Source organism: Hemicordylus capensis, chromosome 2 (genome assembly GCF_027244095.1).
Source record: "Hemicordylus capensis ecotype Gifberg chromosome 2, rHemCap1.1.pri, whole genome shotgun sequence".
Lineage (NCBI taxonomy): Eukaryota > Metazoa > Chordata > Lepidosauria > Squamata > Cordylidae > Hemicordylus > Hemicordylus capensis.
In genome coordinates, this window is record NC_069658.1 from 131,930,802 (window position 1) to 131,951,735 (window position 20,934).

General features: G+C 44.7%; 1 protein-coding gene across 7 annotated transcripts in view; it reads right to left on the bottom strand.

Moving 5' to 3' along the window:
• Positions 1 to 9,118: 9,118 nt before the first annotated feature.
• LOC128348058 (sulfate transporter-like) overlaps positions 9,119 to 20,934 on the bottom strand; it is a 42,751-nt gene continuing 30,935 nt past the window's right edge. For all 7 annotated transcript variants that reach the window (XM_053303575.1, XM_053303574.1, XM_053303571.1 and 4 more), the window contains 2 exons: positions 14,940 to 15,590; positions 9,119 to 13,120 (listed from right to left, as the gene is read on the bottom strand). In XM_053303575.1, the coding sequence (XP_053159550.1) occupies positions 11,630 to 13,120; positions 14,940 to 15,578 (2,130 nt within the window). In that variant the 5' untranslated portion in view covers positions 15,579 to 15,590 and the 3' untranslated portion in view covers positions 9,119 to 11,629. The remainder of the gene's footprint in view (positions 13,121 to 14,939; positions 15,591 to 20,934) is intronic.

Below are 20,934 nucleotides of genomic sequence, written 5' to 3' on the forward strand. Positions count from 1 at the left end.
TCAAGATCCTACACACACACACACACACATACACACACCCCACAACTGCCTACTCCTAGATTTACAAGGAATACAAGCCACACCTAATGGCACAGCAGGGAAGTAACTTGCCTAGGGAGCAAAAGGTTGCGGGTTCGAATGGAAACACCTATATCGGGCAGCAGTGATATATGAAGATGCTGAAAGGCAACATTTCATACTACGTGGAAGGAGGCAATGGTAAACCGCTCCTGTATTCCACCAAAGAAAACCACAGGGTTCTGTGGGTGCCAGGAGTCAAAACCAACTTGATAGCACAAGAAGCCACACCAGGGCTACCAATTTTGCAATAAGCCTCTGTAGCTGTGTGTTTGATAGTTGCTTGACAGGCAGAAATTTGCAGCTGAAACGTTTCACATCCATAATGTTTATCCTTCAATTTACGCAGGCTGAGATGCTATTAAAAGCCACAGATGCAGAAGCAAGGCTGAAAAACTGGCAACCCCCAGTGAGGAACAGAAGAACAGCCCTGCAGGATCAGGCCAGGGGCGTATCTACGGAAAATAGTGCCTAGGGCAAGCACTGAAATTGCACCCCCTGTCCAAACATCTGACACCCATCTTTCAGATAACTTCACCATAATATCAGCTCAAAAATACAAGTCAAGCTCGTTAATCTTTTAATTAACAAATTATGGCACTACTACATGAACATTATAATTGCACCTTCCTTGCCCCTGAGGCTGAAGGTGGCCTAAAGCCCTCAGACTAGTAGCCATTGATAGAGCTGACTATTGTAAGGCTGCAATGCTATGCTCCTTGACTTGGAAGCAAGTTCCCTGAACCCAGTGGCACTTCTGGGTAGATAGGCACAGGATTGGGTTGCTCGTGAAGTTGTGATTTTTCTCTTTGTTTGTGTCAGCTTAGTAGAATGCTGAATCCTACATGTTTGGATGCAGCATTTAAGAAGTGCCCATTGCAGCTTTAGGGGCAAACTAGGTCTAGGCAAAAGGAAGCAGCTTTTGAGTTATTTAAATTTAGGGTGGTGAGGTTACTAAACATGTTCTTAGTTCTCTCCCTCTGAAATAAATGCTTCTTAAAATTGCTTAACTTTGTCTGGAAGAAGAAATCAATAAGAAATCCAGATGCTATAATCTTACAATCCTTCTAAACATATTACCTGAATGTAAGTCCATCTGTAGAGAATTGAATTTATTACAAGTAAATTATTTACAACTGGTGTATAGGAGTTCATCAATGCTGAACTTAAACATAAACTGTAATATATGCATAAACTTCACAAGGGTTTCTCTCCCTCTCCCCGTTCTTGTTTCATTCCAGCAGCCTCTTAATTAATGGCAGTATTTTGAAGAGGGTGGGTGGAGGGAAACCACATATCCCCTAAACAGGACATTTCTTGAAAGGCTGAAATATTCTAATAATGCACAATACTTTTAATGTGCTCAGAGTAGCTCTTAAGCTTGCTAAATCCATGTTATTTCCTGTTTCAAACTACAAAATCAGACAAATAATTAAACTTTGTGAAGGATCAACTCTCTCTTGTTTTAAGCCCCACTCTCTCTTGCGCGCGCTCTCTCTCTCTCTCTCTCACACACACACACACAGCACCTTATACTTCCCAATCAACGCTTTAAACTCCATTCCATTCATTATCTTCCTACAGCCATGGTTGAGAAAACAAACAACACACCAAGAACTAAGCGAGATAAGAGCTTCAAGTCTTTACAGTTTCATTGTAAGAGCTGCTGTGTCTTCTTAAGACAAGTAGCGGCTGGGTGAAAGAGAGGAGGGGGAGGGGAGTCAACTATTCCCTTAAAAGGGTGTGGGGAGCAGAGGTAATCTGCTGCACACATGCAGGTTATAGCTAGGAGAAGAGTGAAAGCAAATAAAAAGATTTAGGAACAAGTTTCAATTAGTGCCTCCAGGAGAGAAGTAAAAAAGAATGGTCAAATGCTTAAAGTTGGTGGGGACCCTCAGGATTGGCTGCCTGCCTTGAAGCGGCATTGCTTTCATTCAGGTCCTTCTCACACACAGCAGGCTCCGTTGTGCAAGGCTCCAGTGGGGACCAGGGGGAGGCACACGTTGAGCTGCCTTTGGCTTCTTGGATCCTGGCGGGGAGCCGGTCCGAGGGGGAGGGAGTGGGGGCGGTGGCGCCTTTGGTTTAAATTGGAGGACGTGGGTCTCCTCGTCCTCCTGCTGCTGCTGCCGTTCTTAGTCAAGGCGCGTGCGGGGGGAGGGAGGGGGCGCGCTGCCGCGGCACACAAGCCCTGCTGTGGCACCCCCCGCCCGGCCCGGGAGCTGCTTTCACTTTCGCCCAGGAAGCGGCGATTGGGGGCGATTGATGAGCCCCCCGGGCCAGAATTTAAGTTTTGGTCTCGGCTCTTGGAGCCGAGCAAGGCAAGGAGGATTCAGGAAAAAAAGCACCCTCCCTCGATCACGTCTTCGGGCCAACCAAAGGTTAGGCAGCACAGGTGGGGGGTTAGTTGTTGGCAGGCCTCCTCTTTTCCCTCGGCGCCCGCCCCCCCGCCCCATCCACAATGTTTGACGTTTGAATGATTCACTCAGAGTCAGCACCTGAAGGACCGGCGGCGGCGGGGAAAAGCTGCGTGTTGTCCGGGAGTCTTTGACCTGCTGCGCGCTGGCTCCTTTGACTTTGTTGCTGGTGCGCTGTGCAAACTGCGGTGCGGGGAACTCGGCGGCCCTGCGCCTGCCAGCCAACCCTCACGCTCTCCGTCCGGCTGGGACCGCGCCACGTGCATAAGGCGAGGAGGAGGACGGACGTCACGCACGCATGCGTAGCGCAACTCAGCACGCCGGCTGAGTCGCGCGTGCGTGCATGAGGAGACTGAGACTTGGCTGGCAGGCAGGCAAGCAGCCACTAGAGGGCCTCTGCCGATGAGTTGTCGTCGTCAACACTAGTTGACACAGTGAACTTTAGGCACCCGACACGGCGCCCGCCAAGCCAGCCAGGCCAGTAGCAAAGGGGGGCGGTGGGGACCGCGCGGGGACCGCTCTGTAAAAAATTTTTTAAAGAAATCTTTTTGGGGAAAAATCTTGGAACAAATTTGTGGGGGGATTGGCGGGGGTCATGGCGGCGCCCCCCACATGACCTGCGAAGATGGCGCCGGGGGCACGTGCCCCCCCTATCGTTACGCCTATGGCCACCATTCCTCGGGGTGCTTGTTCGTTCATGAGAGTGGGGACCCCCTCACCCAGTATCAGCTCTGGCCGGTCCTGAAGAAGGCTATGGCCCTGGCGGGGGTGTCGGCCCATGGGCTCAGCTTGCACTCTTTCAGAATTGGAGCAGCCACTATGGCCAGTCGCATTGGCCTGCCCCCTGGGGAAGTGATGAGGATCGGGCGATGGCAGTCAAAAGCCTTTTTGAGCTATGTGCGCTGAGTGGGTGGCAGTCACTGTTGTCATGTTTCTGTTCTTTTGACAGGTGCTGGCTGGGCGGCAGCTCCAGTACAAGTGCTTCTCTGTGGCCATTCATTGATATTTTGGGCATACAAGAGGGCCAGCACCTCCCAGTTTGGCACCCAGCTTGGCTTGGGGCTGAGAGCCAGGGTGACCTGGCTGGGGCTACATGGCATGCTATGGGGGCAGTTGCTCCCGGCGTGAGTGGATTATGTAGATAGGTATTCCTGTCCCAATGTTTTGGTTTTACATTTAGGGGGAAATGACCTGGGCAAGCGAACTGGGCTCTCCATAATCCAGCAAGCCTCTTCTGATATTATGTCCATTCGGAGTAGTTACCCAGGTGTACAAATTGTGTGAGTTGAATGGCTGCAGCGTAGGGTTTGGCGGGAGGTGCAGTCTCTGAGAGGGTTGAGCGGGCCCATCGTAAGGCCTCTTCTGCCATAGGGAAGCTTGTGGTCAATACTGGGGGGTATGTGTTGGCACAGCCGGGCCTTTCGGCCTCCTTCCCCCACTTATTTCGGCCTGAAGGGGTACATGGTCCCTGGTTGTGATTTATATTTATCTAATATTCAGAAGGAGCTTAGGGATGTGTTGGAGAGTGGTGGGGCAGGAAGGCCAAGCTAGGCTGACCTCCCTGTGTGGCAGGGAGAATGTGGGTTTGGGTGGAAAGTAGTGGGGGTTTAACATTGGTGAGCACCCTTGGATGGTTGAATGGGGATTGGTCAATCGCTCCCTTGTGGTTTGTGTGGCCCATGGATGACAATTTGTCATGAACCGGCTTCAGGACCTTGCTAACCCTTGGGCTGCACGGTCTAGGGTGGGCAAAGGCCTAGGAGAATCCAGACCCCCTCTGGGGGGTTGGCTGTAAGGGGGAGGTATCAGGCGGCTGCCGGATGCCTTCCTGAGCCAGAGTGTGTCGCCCAAGGAAGGCACGGGGGAGGACTAGGGTGTCCAAACCTGGCCGTTGCTAGGCCCCACACTGTCTTTGGGGTTCGCTTGCTCTTTATTATTGAATTTAATAAAGCTATGGCCAATTTACCCATTAAATGGTTGTCTGTGTCTTCTTGGGCTGGGGTCTGGGGACAATTACCATTTTACAGGAAGGAGACTGAGGCTGAGACAGACATTTCTTGAAACAGGCTAAATTAATCTAGTCTCCTAGGTCCAAGTCTTAAAACTGTCTAAGCCACATTAGACAATGTTATTTCTCTTTATGCAAGTGCAACCCACCCACCCCCCCAAAAACACACCTTGAGAGAAGGGAATACTTATCCTTCTAATTGCCTGCAACTGCTAAAAAGCAACATGGTAGGTAACAAGTGCATTACATTTCCCACTTATCTAGGTCCTCAATGGTTCTAGATCTGACCAGTGAAATAAATGAGTTAGCAACAATTTACTGTAAACTCAGTACATAGATCCAGCTGACCTGCATTGAGGCCAAGTGTTTAAAAGGCACTCTTTCTCCCATAAGCAAGCTGAAGTCACATATTTCTCTTAAACTGTGTTCATATCAAAGTTAGACCAATATGGTTTGGGTCTCCTTGTATTAAACACACATGCGTGTGCGCGCGCGCGCGCACACACACACACCCCTCTGTGTGTGTATCAGCTCTTCCTTTTCCACAAGTAACATCCTCTGCAGGCTATGGGTGAATTCTTGCATTCAGTTTGTGTAACCATACATTATGAGTGATAGGATTACCCTGACTGCTTGAATTGGAGACCGGGGTTGGGGTGGAGTGAGGCAGGGTCGTGTAAAATGTTACGCTGCTGTCGAAAAGCCCAGTTCATGGATGATGACACCCTCTTCCCTTCCATTCACCACATCAGTTCACCCTCATCACAATCGACCCCCGGATTGATGTGCCCCTTATCACTGGCTACGCCATTTCGCCCCTCCAGTTTGTTGCCCTTTTCCATAGGACTGGAATCCCATCTCCTCCAGTCATGCCATCCTGATTAAACCGACCTGGAGGCAGCGACGATGGGTGCAAAACAAAGAAAGATCCCGACCCCAGCGACATGCGATACCACCAGCTGAGCCAAGCAACACCGACGACCGTCCATCCTCCTAAAGCCCGACTCCGACCGGTCCGGTACGCTGAGCCAAGCAACACGGCGACCGTCCGTCCTCCGAGAGTCCGACTCCGACCGGTCCAGGCACGCAGCACGCCAAACTTGGGGCCTCTGGGGCGGAGCCGTGGAACTTAAGGCTGGCTAAGCTGGGGGTGGGGAACGGAAGGGGAGGAGGCTGGAGGAGGGAGGGACTGGGCAAGGAGGATGGAGGAAATGTGTGTGTGTGTGTGTGTGTGTGTGTGTGTGTGTGATGATGTTAATGACGTGATGACATCGGGGTAGGCACGCTGACGCACATGCACGTGGTGACAAAAAAAAATGGTTCGGCAAATTGGCTTATTTGGCTTTTTCATGGCTAGTGAAAAAAAGCCAGAAATAAGCCAAATAGCCAGACCACTTTTTTTTTTTTTAAGCCAAACGCCTGTCCACGGGCCTAGTGTGTGTTCCTCATTAGTTTCCTGTTGCAGCCTGTAAGGTTTGCGAGCCAAACAAACTGTTGCAATGTAGGCCCTGGAACTGTGCATTCAACTGTTCCATAAGGCAGCCAAGATCCTGCAGTAAGGTCAAAGAGGGAGAGAGAGTTCTTTTGAAACTCAATAGTCTGTCATTACTCATGCCAGAACAAAATGCGGTTGTAAAGTAGATTCTTTCTATACAACATCCAGATGGAGTTGTGAGGACGGGTAATGTGGTTTCTTGCATTCTTTTAAGATGTCAGGAATGGGTGACTGTGTAAACAGATTCTGATCTTTTGAACCTGATTCATCCAAAATTATTTAATTGGCAGTTTAAGCAGCAACAAAGGGAGAAAACGTCCAAAACAAAATGTAAGGAATAGGATACATTCTTTCCATTTTGCCCTCTAACCTTCTACCCTAACTCACTCCACTTGGGCAATTACCAGCCACTGGGGTAGCTTAAAACTGTTTAGAATTAACAGTCAGTGAATGTGTGGGGGGACATGGTGCTACCATATACAGTTCAACATGTACACTGCGGCTGGGAAGAAAACATCTGTATACGGTGCAAAGGGCTTTTACAATTTGTGGGCTGCAAAAACAGAAGGGGATCTTAACAAATGCAATATCTAAGTCTGTATTGTTGAATGTTACAGTTTCTGTGAAATTCACCTGTAACTTGTGAACTGTATTGTGAACTTCACAGGAACTATGTTTTATTGTTTCTGTGAAATCCAGCCTCAGGGTGTGGCAATTCAGTAGATGGCAAGGAGTTGTTCTGGTTGCATTAGAGTTCTGGTTGCATTAGGACCTTTGCTTTCTTAGCCAGCAATTAAGAACATAAGAACAGTCCTGCTGGATAGAAAGGCACAAAGCCCATCTAGTCCAGCATCCTGTTTCACACAATGGCCCACCAGATGCCTCTGGGGAGCCCACAGGCAAGAGGTATGTGCATGCCCTCTCTCCTGCAGTTGCTCCCCTGCAACTGGTATTGAGAGGCATTGTGCCTCTGAGGCTGGAGATGGCCCACAGCCATCAGACTAGTAGCTGTTGATAGACCTGTCCACCATGAATCTGTCTAAGCCCCTTTTAAAGCCATCCAAGCTGGTGGCCATCACCACATCCCTTGGCAAGGAATTCCATAGATTAATAATTCACAGTGTGAAGTAGTATTTCCTCTTGTCGGTCCTAAATTTCCCAACCTTCAATTTCATGGGGTGACCCCTGGTTCTGGTGTTGTGAGAGAGGGAGAAGAATTTCTCTCTGTCTACCCTCTCCACACCATGCATAATTTTATATACTTCAACCATGTCTCTCCTTAGTGCCTCTTTTCCAAGGTAAAGAGCCCCAGATACGGTAGCCTAGCCTCATAAGGAAGGTGCTCCAGGCCCCTGATCATTTTAGTTGCCCTCTTCTGCACCTTTTCCAGTTCTACAAAATCCTTCTTAAGATATGGTGACCAAAGCTGTACACAGTACTCCAGATGTGGCCGCACCTAGATTTGTATAAGAGCATTATAATATTAACATTTTTATTTTCAATCCCCCTCCTAATGATTCCTAGCATGGAACTGCTAGGTTCCATTCTTCCTTTATTAAAAATGCTAGTGCACTGGGTACAATCCCACCCTTCCCAAGTTGACAGTCCCAAGGTACGTGCTTCTACATCCATGCTTCTATATTCTATGTGCTTCTACATTCTATGTCTTGCTTGAAATGGATGCTAACTCCAAAATTCAGGGGGAGAGATGTGCTTTGGTAACATAGCTCTCCACATGCACACACCAGAGCACCCGCTTTCTGAGGAAAATTTCTCACAAGCAGTGTTCCCTCTAAAGTGTGCGCATACGCACACACGGTTTTTTAATGTCAGCTCAGTCAAATTTAGATCCCGCTCAGGCTGAATCAGGAAGGTCCCACTCTGAATCCATGTCACACACACTGCCTTGATACTGCCACCCAGAACAGAACTCATTCCACACACAGATAAAAACAGAGGGAACACTGTTCATAAGCCGAGTTCAAATCCCCATTCAGTCATGATACTAGCTGGGTGACTCTGGGCCAGTCACTTCTCTCTCAGCCTAACCTACTTCACAGGGTTGTTGTGAGGAGAAACTTAAGTATGTAGTACATCGCTCTGGGCTCCTTGGAGGAAGAGCGGGATATAAAATGTTATAATAATGATGATGATGATGATGATGATGATGTTGTAACCATCCTCTCATTTGCATGTGAAATGGTGCATTGCTTTCCTACACTCTTGCCACAGCTTAAAGACATTTTCCTGTCTCACTCTACCTTCCAGGTAGTTTCCCTTAGTGTTTTCCTTCCAGTCTCCCTTCATGGTCTCTTCTGGAAAGCCTCATTCCTCCCAACCCAAATTATAATCCCTTATGACACTTCAAATATAATATCTTAAGACAGCCCAAAACAACTTTACAGGGTCACTCCCCAAACGGTGGAATTTCCCCCCCTTACAACACCATTTTAACATCCATTTCCCACCATAACATCCGGTTACACCTTCCCTTTTTTCTTTCATGCAGATACCCCTACTTTTTAATATAAAATCCAGCAGTAACTCAGATCTGCCTCCAGCAGTGAACAGAACATACAGCCCCCTTGCAACTAAGGCAGAGAACAGAAGTAAAGAGAAACATGGGGCAGCCTTCAAACTAACATTCCATCAGCAAAAGCTCCTTCTGTGAATGGAAGGTGGGTTGTACTAGCGCAAGAGGTCCATTGTCCATATGTGAGTGGAAGGGTCCTTGAGTGAGTGCACACTCTTTCTGTTCAAAGATGGAGTTTCCACTGACAGAGCACTACTTTGGATGCTGCCCATGGCAATCTTTGAGATTAGCAATGCTTGAGATTAATTTTAGACAGCTTGCCAGGTAAAGAGTCAACAACAATAAAAATTGGATATTACTACCCAGTGGTTAGAGGGCATGTGACCACTAAATCAAGTCCTTTCTTCATTGGCAGCAGACTGTTATAAACTGCAGGCTCTAGTGGTTTCTACCAGGCCCCACTTTGTCTCCATTCCCCACATTTTGCTTAACATATAACCTGATAATAAGCAGGGCCGGATTAAGCTAGTGCAGGGCCTGTAGCATATGTTATAAAGAAGCCCTAATTTTTTTAAAAATGCACATAAATATTAAAACATAAATTATTTACTTGCATAGTAAAGTGATTCATTTTTCCCCATTTGCTATATTTTGGAGTACGGGAGACCAAACCACAAACTCACACTTACTACAACAGTGAACATGTATATACAGTTTTTCAATTCAAAATTCTCAAAGTGGTTTACATAGAAAAATGAAGAGTGGATAGATGATTCTCTGTCTCCAGAGGGCTCACTCTCTAAAAAGAAAAATGTGGTAGGCACCAGCAACAGCCACTGGACAAATGCTGTGCTGAGCCTTCTCTTAAAAGAGACATTTAGCAGAAAAGGGATATTTTATCTAACATGGACCAAATAAAACAGGTAAAGTTTTAACTTTAATTCCCAGTTGGAAGCTGGACGTGTGGGGCCCGCAAAAACGCGGGGCCTGTAGCAAATGCTACATTTGCTACTACATTAATCCGCCTCTGATAATAAGGACTCAGTAGGTGGCACAGTATTGTAATATTATAGTTGCTATTAAAGATGCTACTTTACTTTGTTCTTTTTCCCCCCTAATTGTTAAAATGGCTACCAAGTGATTCACACAAATAATACCATGTTGTTGTTTTTTCTCCTTGCATGTTTATTTGTCTAATCTTTTAAAAAGCTATCTAAGATAGTGGCCACCATCACGTCTTGTGACTGCATAACCAGGCATTTAAATGGGTTGGTTGGAGTACTGTCTGAACTGCCATTGGTCTAAGCCAGTTCTCAGCATTCTGTCCAATTATAATGTGTGCTGTATGCACCAAGAGTCCTTATGTACCACGGGTAGTCCCTAGTTTCTGGTCCCTGTCCTGGTAAATTATTGCTTCTAAATTGTCCCTATTTTTGCTCTAGGAATAGGAAATTTTGCTTTGGGAATGCTCACAGATTTGCTCACATGCTGGAGTTAATCTTCTTTGTATAGGTTTCTCCATGATGCCATTAATCTGAAACATGTAGTTTGACTCATTTGCTGAAGACGATCTACTAGGCATTTTACTGTGGCTGGTATCTATGACAGTTTGCAATGCTTACAAAGAGGCTGAACAGGAAAAGTCTTTGCATAACAATCTCCTGTATTAAGATGTTAAAACTCTTGTTCTCATGTGCTAAGAAAGCTAATAATTACACACAGGAGTTACAGAGCTTCCTTTCTTCCTCCCATTCTTATGTTCTGTTCTAGAACATTTTAAAATAGAAATAGTAGTTAGAAAAACTATGCAAAAGGATGTTTCCTCCCCTCCACCAACAAAATAAATCCTTTACAACTGAACATGCAGACACATAATTCAGAACTTAAATAGCTCCAGTATCTCACTAACAGGTAATGTGGGCGGGGAACACCTCTTTGGCTGTAAGTGGCCATAAGAGGTTTTTATTTCATTCTCACGTATCCCTGGCATGCAATAGCTGCTAGTTTCCAGAGGAAGACCCCATTACCTGCTTCTCGTGTGTGTGTGTGTATGTGTGATGTACACGGAGGGCAACTACTTACAAACAAGCTTTGCAGGCTCTGATTACCCTGCAGTCACCATCCATGGTCCAGTGCTTTGGTTTCCAAATAATTAAGTGTCCAGTTTGTTTCATATGTTACAGAACACACAGCTTTTAAAAATCAAATTATAAAATTGGTAAAAGTGGCTGATATACCAAGTAACGAAGTGCTTTGGCTACCAAGAGAAAGACGTGCTACCAAAAGAGGGTCACATAGCTGTGTTGAAAGACAGGGATTTGTGGAAGGCACTCTTGCTCTATTGTGCAAAAGTTGTGCTTAACACAGATGAGGCCTGCCACAGGTTGTGCAACTGTTGTGCAAGCATGCTTGCTGTTGCCCAACACCAGTCTGGAATGCAAGCTCCAGGCGCAGAGCACGTAGCCAGTGCAGCAGCCTCGCAATAGTGGAACATCCTTCTGCAAGTGCTTCTTTAGTCAGGATGTCAGCCAGTGTCTCCTGTCCATTTTAAATCTCCATCAAGGCATTTTTGATCAGCAGAAGACTCAGTCAACAAGCCAAACCTCAGCCATATGTATGTTCTTACATACATATCAGGGAGTAAGACACATCAGGGAGTAAGAGACCTAGGAAAGCTCTGCGCTAGAGAATGACTGTTCTAACTAATCAGCCCAATAAAATGACACATTTACTGTTTTATGGCAAAGTCGCAACCAAAAAGATGTTATTTTTTCCACAAGACCAAATATGTGTGGTCCTGGCATCAATGCAAGATGGAAAACTTGGGACTTGAAAGCATCAAAAGGTGATGTGTGAGGCACTTCTAGCTTTAAAAGTATTTCTTCTGAGAGAAATGTGGAGATAGCTGTCCACATCACCACACACTAGTCGTTACTGCTTTCTAAATGCCCTATCCAGCAGAGCAAAAGTAAAGCATCAAAACACATGTTTATGATATTGTAAAATCAATAGCATATCAATTTAAATGTGTGACTGCATGTCCATCATCACACACACACACTGCCATTTTGGGAAGTTTGTTAATATTCAGGGTGAACTTTTTACTTCCACGAAGCTTCAGAGGCACAGCACCCATATTCCACAGCTTGCTGCACACTATGGAAGAGGACAGTTTTCTCCCCCTTTTTAATGTACTCCCCTCGGTGCAGGGAATCCCTCACATCAGGATTGCACCGAGCCAGCAGTACCTGGATGCCAATTTCCCCATAATCTTTGTGAACTTCTTTGAGAGTGTGGATCCCTGCTGTATCTAAGAACTGCACTGCACAGCAGTCGATCACAATGGTATGAAATGCCAATGGCTGAGTGACAAGCTGTACAGAGACTTCTGCTGGGTTTCTATTGGAACTGGTCATTTTCTCACCCAGCTTTTGCTTTTGTACCTTTCTCTTTGCAGCTAGCTCCAACAAAGGGTTGACTCCAGTCCGCTTGTACAGCATGGACTTGAAGTTCTCTTTATTGGCATAGTAGAGAGGTGCTTCATAACGAAAAACCTTGATGCCTAGCTTTGTCTGAAGATCTTTGTATGCGGGAAGAGGTTCATAGATTTCAGATTCTGGGACCCAGCCCAGTAATTGTCCTTCTGGTCTCTGGGTCCGCACAATGATACAAAACATGGAGAAGCAGACTCCGATCAGAAGACCAAGTTCAGTACTTATCAGTGCTGATGATAACATGGTGACAAACCAGATTACTGTGTCCACTTTGCTTAGCCGCCACATTTTGGGTAAGTCCCCGAATTTCTGCAAGGCGCCTCTGAGACTGACAATGGTTATAACCCCTAGGACACATATCTGCAGGGAATAGAACAGGGGAGCAATCACAAGGAGGACTAACAAGGTGACCAAGCCAGAGACTAAACCAGAGATCTGAGTCTTACAGCCAGTTGACTCTTTGACAAGTGTGTTGGCAAGAGCTGCACTGGTTGTGAAACAGTGGAAGAAAGAAGGAATGATGTTGCAGAAACCGATGGCATACATTTCCTGGTTGGGTTTAACTGTATAGCCATGCTTCTTGGCAAACATCTCAGAGAGAGACACAGTAATGGCAAAACCAATAATGGCTATGGCCACTGCATCTATAGCCACACTGGGAATAAGAGTCCAATCTGGTGGTTGTGGTGGCAGAAACCCAGTTGGGATGTGTCCAGAAACACTGGAGTCATACTTCTCTTTCAACTTCCCAAAATGAGATGCCAGGGTAGCTACCACCACCACCACCAGTTCAGTGGGCAGGGGAGCCTTAAGTTTGGATTTGAATCGTTCGTTTAGCTCTTTAGTTGGTATAAGAACAAGAAGGCACAAGAAGCTGGTGATGACATCACAGAGGTTGGTTTTGTGGATGTTTCTGAATATGTTTATCCAAGTGGTTACAAGGGAACCAATGCCATTGCTCCGAGGAATGTCTAGGCCCAAGAGGTATTTCACTTGTGAGGTAAGGACGGTGAAGGAAGCTCCTGTAACAAATCCACTGAGCAAGGAATCAGAGAGGTACACAGAGACAAAGCCCACCTGGAAGAAGCCCATGGCAACCTGAAAAGAAATGCAAAGGATCAGTGAACAATTTTTCAACACAGGACAAAAAAAGAATGATAGCATCCACACAGTTAGGTGCAGTTGCATCTGAATCAGTTTAAACTTGAATTCATTACAATGAGTTGGGAAGAGGAAGATTAAGCAATATGGTTTGTGTTTGTTTCAGATTTGTTATGAAAGTAATTGTAGCGTTCCAATTTTTTTTATTAGGGTTTCTTAGTTGGTATTTAGCCATTCCAATTTTGCAGTTTTTAAGGACTGCACATTGATGTTTTTTAAATCATCACATAATATTATTTCCCACAGTGGGACTGATGATCAAGTGTGTTTGCCTTGGTATGATAGTGTATATTATAGTATGATTGTCAAGGCTGGGATGTCTTTTGTTTGATTTAAGATGTTTTGAGTCTTTACACATTTTCTAAATATTAATCTATGCTGCTTAGGGGTACAAATAACAACAGACCATCTAACATGATGAGGTGGCCTGATCACAAGGTTTTCTAAACCTGGGAAGTTATAGCAATTAGAAAATGAAGAGTAGTAATCCTGGGTTTGGGGGTTGGCTGGGAGGTATGGAGGGAAAGGTTGAGTCTCCATTCTGTCATACACACCTGCAAACAGCATAAGGGAATGGAGCAATGATAAGGGAGATAGAGAGTGGATGGGGGCAGAAGTGTCATTCACAACACACCAACCAACATTGATCCTGTATTGCCCTCTATAATTTGAAATCTCGTTTTCCTATTCAACTGCCATCTTACAAAGGTAAATTCCAAGGAAGTTCCCCCTACTCACAGTTACTACGACGACGACGGGTATTTATATACAGGAGAACCTCCATATTTGTGGAGGTTCCATTCCCCGCAATTACCGCAGATACAGAAACCACAAATACAGAGTCATTGGGGCAATGGGATCGTGGGGGTTACGTTCCCAGAGGCCCCAAAATTGCCAAAAGAATGGCAGAGGGAGATTTTAAAAGGGCAAAATAAAGTGCCCTATCATGCTCTGTAGGCATCCAGCGATCCAGCAATGCCCCCCAGAAGTCAGAAATCATCCATTTGTAAGCATTTTCCCATTATTTTTCACGGGGTTTTTTCAAGTAAAGGAGTCACAAAAAAGGCTCCATTTCACAAAATTGTGGCCAGAAATGATCTCCATGATCATTTCTGGCTCCCTTCAACCCACAGATACATGGAATTAACTGCTTGTGGGCTGTTGTTCCCTCCATGTATGCCGAGGTTGGGTATGAATCACCTGGCCACAGACAGACAAAACTGCGGGTATTAGATCTGCGTATAGCAAGGCCCACCTGTACTGCTTTTCAACAAAGGTTCTGAAAGTGGTTTACATAGAGAAATAAAAATAACTGAAGATAGATCACTGTCCCCAAAGGTCTCATAATCAGAAAAAAAACAAAAACCCCATAAGATAGACACCAGAAACATCTACTGTGCTAGGGCTGGATAGGGCCAGTTGCTCTCCCCGTGCTCAATAAAGAGAATCACCACATTAAAAAAGGTGCCCCTTTGCTCAGTTAGAAGTTAGTTCATTAACAATCCCTACTATCCATCTAACATCAAAAGAAAGGTGGTTCAGTATCAAGTTTCATTGCAGTGCAAGACAAATGATATACAACCATCTGTGGGTACTAAGAGTGTCTATTAATATCAATGTTGCTGTTTATTTCTAATCAAGAAGAAATGTGCCACATCCACACTATAATGCCACTCGGTCACCAACCTTGTATACTTTTTTAAAAAGACAAGAGGAAGCACATAAAATAGATGCTCTTTGGATTATCACCTCTTACCTGATAAATCCCAGCGATAAAAGTCAAAGTGGCTCCAACAGTAATTGCATAGCAACTTCTGTCACACAACATCGGTGACGTCTGGTTCATTGTCAGAGGCCTCAGTGTGCTGCTATTTAAGTAGACATCTATTTGATAACGGCTAGGAATACTTGATTCCAAACCATAGCCGGCCCTCTGCACTTCGCGGTCCACCACTTCTCCCACCATCAGGCAGAGTACACCAAAAATGCCAACGGAGACGTGACGAGAAGTTCCAAACAGAAAATAAATAATGCTTCCAAAAAATGATGTATACAGACCATAGATAGGTTCTTGGCCAGCCAACAGAGAATAGGCAATAGACTGTGGAACCAACAAGATGCTCACAATCAGACCAGACATCAGATCTCCCAAGACATTCTCTTTCAGCTTGTACTTGGGGAGCCACTTCAGTACTGGCAGGAAACTGAGAAGCAAGTCTTTGGCTCTAGCTGGGGTGCAGCTGCAAGTTTCCTCCACCTTCTTCATCACCTCTGCTTTGAGATCAGTGCTCTTTTCTATAGGCTCCAGGAAGATCTGAGGGTGAGAATTCCATTTGCTATCATTTGCTTCTGCCAGCTCAAATGCTGAATGGACACAATTGGTTTCTGCTGCCATCCTCAAGGCTCACTAGCATGGTGGGGAAAACAAACAGGAAGTCAGACTTGCTTAGTTATTCCACATATTAAACTCAGCAAAACAAAACAAATTGAACCAATAGTCTGAAAAGGAGAGGCAGGACTTATCTGGAATGTTTCATCCTTTCTATGAAACAGACTCCAGTACCTTAGCATGAATCAGTACCATAAATCTAAACTTTGCTACAGATATATGGAACATATACGGTGCTTCTGTTTGAACAGATTTCATCAAGGACTTCAGTGTTGGGAACAGGTATGATACAGTGGGTAAAGGAATCAATGGTGAAATCCTTGTGCAGCTCATGTGTGTATAGTGACTGTGAGAGGTACTGCATAGGCCATGAATGAAATAAGATAAATCAGCTCAGTTCAGCTTTTAAATTAGCTGTTCAGAGAACGTTAAGGATGGGGACAGAATTCTATCTTTAACCTCAGTCTCTTGTGCTTCACCACGGTCAAGGACTACAGGGCAGCACACACAGCATGCTTATGTTTATTCTTACAACAATCTTGTGAGGTAGATTAGGCTTAGAGTGATTGGCCCAAAGCTATTCGGTGGACAACAAGGTTGAACAGAAATTTCGACCTGGATTTCCAAACCAATAATCACAATGGCAAAAACCACAAACACAAAAATAACTGCTAGTGATGGTGTCGCAGGTTGTTTTTTTTTACATGAAACTAACATTTTTAAAACAAGCTTTTAATTGGTCAGGCTATATTCCTGACAATATTTATTTATCATATTTATATACTGCCTGATGTGCATCCCTATGTGGTGTACACAAGTTAAAATGCAAGATAAAACAGGATAAAATTATTAAGACAATTGTATGATATAGAAAATAGACCATTTATAATCAATCGATCAATCAATTAAATGCCTGAGAAAACAGGTGTGTCTTAAGGGTCTTTTTAAAAACAGCCAGAGATGGAGGAGATTTTGATAGTGAGCACATTCCAGAGCCCTAGGGCAGCCACAGAGCAGGCCCAGTCCTGAGTAGCCACCAAACCAGCCGGTGGTAGCTGCAACTGGACCTATCCAGATGATCTTAATAGGTGGCAGGTTTCATGGCAAACAAAGGAGGTGCTCTCTTAAATACCCTGGACCCAAGCCATTAACGGCTTTATAAGTAACTAGTATTTTTAAGCCCGTTAAAATAACGGGCGCTAGTTGCTGCTGCACCACCACGGAGACCACCTGCCGTCTTGCCTTCCTCGCTGCAGCCACCGGCTCCCCTTCCCCGCTTCGTCCGCCGGCTCGCCTCATCCGCCGGCTCGCCTGCGCCGCCGATGCTGCCGTTGGCTCATCTCCGCCGCCGCTGCGGCTGCCGGCTCGCGGCTGCCGGCTCGCCTCTGCCGACTTCTCCTCCTGGCCCCTCCCGGTTCCCACATGTCGGCATTTGAGCTCCATACGGCTGCTTCAGCGGCAGGGCCGGCCCCGCCACTGCCGCCTCCACCCTCCCCGGTCCCCGCTTCTCCTCCTTTCGCGCGGAGAGGCAACATGGCCGCCTGGTGCCGTATCTTTCTCGGACGTTCTGGGCATGCGCTCCGCCGAGAAAGACATGGGCGCAGAGACACGGGCGCACACCCAAGCCTTTTATTATAGAGGAGGATAACCAGCACTTTGTATTTCGCTCAGAAACATATCGGCAGCCAGAGCAATTCTTTTAAAATTGGTGTTATATGGTCTCCTCAGGTTATCCTGGAGACTAGTCTGGCTGCTACATTCTGCATCAATTGTAGTTTCTGGACTATGTACAAAAGTAGTCCCATGTAGAGTGAATTATATTAGTCAAGCCCGGATGTTACTGGTATACTGTTTTAAGGTCATTTACTTCCAGAAATGGGCATGGCTGATGTATCAGCTGAAGCTGATAAGAAGTGCCCCTGGCTGCTGCCTCAAACTGGGTTTTGGATCCAGGAGCACTCCCAAGCCACCCACAGTCAGTACCTCCATCTTGTTTGGATTCAATTTCAGTCTGTTATCCCTCATCCAGCCCATTACTGCCTCCAGATAGGCATTTAGGGAAGTTATGCCATTACCTCATTAAGTTGATATGGAGAAATAGGGGTGCTGGTTGTTCTCAATATACTGATCACACCCAAATCTATTTCTCTTCGTCATCAATATCAGGAAATGGCATTAACCCCTTAAATACCTATCTACAGGAACTAATGGTCTGGATGAGGGATAATAAACTGAAGCTGAATCCAAGCAAGAAGGAGATGCTAATTGTTGGGGGTTGTAATCTGCAAGATGGAATAGCACTTCCTGTTCTGGACAAGGTTACACTCATCCAAAAGGAACAAGCTCACTGTTTGAGAGTGCTCTTGGACCCAGATCTCACCCTGGTGCCTCAGTGAGGCTGTGGCAGCCAGATTTGTCTCTGAGGTATCCTGGAGAGACCACATTACACTTGTTCTTAAACAGTTGCAATGGCTGATGATATGTTTCACAAAGTGCTTGTTATTACCCTTAAAGCCCTGAATGGCTTAGGTCTGGGTTACCTGAAAGAATGCTTTATTCAAGAACTGCAATGCTCATTAAGATCATTAGGAGAGGTCCCTCTTTGGGTGCCACCGGTTCATCTGATGGCGACCCGGGATCGGGCCTTCTTAGTTGTTGCCCTTAGGGTGTGGGACGTGCTCTTGTGGATAGAAGAGGATTATCTTCCTTGAAGGCCTTCAGGACAGCCTTAAAGACCCATCCTTTTAGTCTAGTTTTTAATGATATCTAGTTTTAACTTTAATCTTGTTTAAATGTTTTCCTATTTTAATTGTTTTATTGTGTATTTTTTAATTTTAGTGGAAATCACCCTGAGCCACTTTAGGAAAGCTAACCCCAATTATAAACCAATTTTTAAATTTAAATTATGCCCCCTGAATTATGTCAAGCAAAAAAACATAAAACATCTAAATATGTCAATGCCTACCTGGTGGGGAGGGGGAGTGAAATACCTCAAACAATTTCCCTAAGGCAGGCTTTCCCCAATAATGTGCTGCATGGCTGGCCAAGTGCACAGCAGAATAAAGTCTGCTCCAAGCTTGGGAAGCTTAAAATCCTTGCATTTGGAGCAAATGTTGCTTTGCTGTGTGCCTAGTTCCAGAGATTCAGCTCCATGCCAAGGGCTTAAGTCCCAATTTTTAAACACTGCTCTAAGGTATTTCAACAGCATACTGGCAATTGCAACAGGGCTGCAGTTAAAGTAGCAAACCCTTTACTACACTATTACTTGCTTCTCAATCTTGTAAAAACAACTAAAAAAGATAAGCAAAAGGAAAAACACTAAAGAACATTCTTCATTATTTAAAACTTTTTATTATACTGCCTGTGGCATTCATAATTTTGCATTAGAGAAATTTGAGCCAAGGTGTAAAAACAGAAAAAGAGAGAGGTCATATAGAAGGCTAACAATCCCCAAAATAAAAGATGGGTTTGAGGGGACAATAGGCTTTTTAAAAGGTAATGAAACCTACTTTGTCTTCTTGCCATCTGCTTTGTAACTGTATATTATTTCTACTTTCAAGGTTTCCTTTGAAACTAGAAAAAAAAAGCCCTTGCCATTTTAGTACAGAGATGACAGCTAAGATTATGAGATTTCATAAAAACATGAAATAATCCAGGGTAGGCTTTTTACAAAACTCCAAAGTCTTCCCACCAGAAACATTTTCATTGAACACTTGCAACAACCATTAACGTTCTTCTTTGGTAGTGACATTTGGAGGGTAAACCCCAACTATTCTACCACAGACAACCACAGGGCTCTGGTTGCCAGGAGTCGAAACCGACTCGATGGCTCACTTTACCTTTACTCTCTTTTTAGGTTGTAACTGAATTTTGAGGATGTTGTTACTGATGTTTTATTATTTTTTTAACTTCTTGTTCTCTACCCTGGAGTCTTAGGATGAAAGGCAGTATAAAAATATCTCACCTTAAAATTTACTAGGTGATCTTAGGCAAATCATTATCACTCAGCCCTTAATCCGCAAAATGGGAGCAATAGTACTGTCCTGGCCTAATTTCCATGGTTGTTGAAAGATGAGAGAGAGAGTCAAATGCCTGAAATGCACTATAAAGTATTCTCATTGCTCCAGTAGTGAGTGCTCAGAGAAAAGCTCACTGTCTATGGCTACGCTAATCAACTGGCATGTTTGTAGAAACCAATAACCAGTACCCAGAAACCTTAGATGTGCATTGAAGAATATCATCAAATGGTGGATATTTATGCTAATTCTTTAAAATTACACATCCAATCCAGTATGCAGGTAATCTAGTTATTCCTCCTTTTTTCTTCTTCAGCAGCAGTGTCTTGTGTGGTGTAAAAGGCAGTTTCTAAAATGTCCTTAATATTGACAGTATCACCTTGTTGGCTGTTGTGTACAGGAGTTCGCTTTTTATGCAGAGTATACAGGTGGCCCTCACCACCCATGGTCGGGCAATGGAGACCTGACTTTGGTATACGTGCTTTAAAATAAAAATAGGAATTTGTGTATCCACCATTTCAGGGTGGTCAGAAATGACATCCAAAGTCATTTGGCGAACATTGGTGGGAACGGAACCCCGAGGATAATGAGGGCCACCTGTACCACATGGCCCTCTGGATAGGATTCCATATCTTCAAGTTATAAACTACTACATGTTTCTTTTAGGATTTTCATTAACATAGCATACAAGACTAGAGTGCTTACTGATGCCTCCCACCCCTCCTCAGAAGAAGGGACAGAGTCATAAAATTATGAAAGGAAATTATTAAAGATTCCAAGAAGGCACTCTGTACTAAAGAGCCTGTCTAATCCTTGAATGTGAATATAGTGAAACAGCTGTCTATTTGTCTGTTCATCATACGAGCGCTGTACAATGTCTAGACTAGCAGATGTTTACCAGAGGAAAAATGATTTTACTACCAAGTTGCTGGCAAAGTTGTTGGGTTGCTTATGGTGTTTCTCAACCTTTTTGGAGTAAAGGACCGCTAAATTCTTCGTGCAGAGTTTCAGGGACCGCTACATTCTTCATGCGCAGTTTCCCAGGGGTTTCAAGTTTAAGTCTATCTATCTATCTATCTATCTATCTATCTATCTATCTATCTATCTATCTATCTATCTATCTAACAGACTTCTATACTGCCCAAAACTTGCATCTCTGGGAAGTTTATAATTAAAATAATATAAGCATCAAAATAATTAAATTGGGAATCTTTTGCAAACATGGAATATTAAGGGTTCTCAACCTTGGGTCCCCAGATGTTGGTGGATTTAAATTCCCATAACCCCCAACCACAACGGCATTTGGCCATTATGGCTGGGGATTATGGGAGTTAAAGTCCACCAAC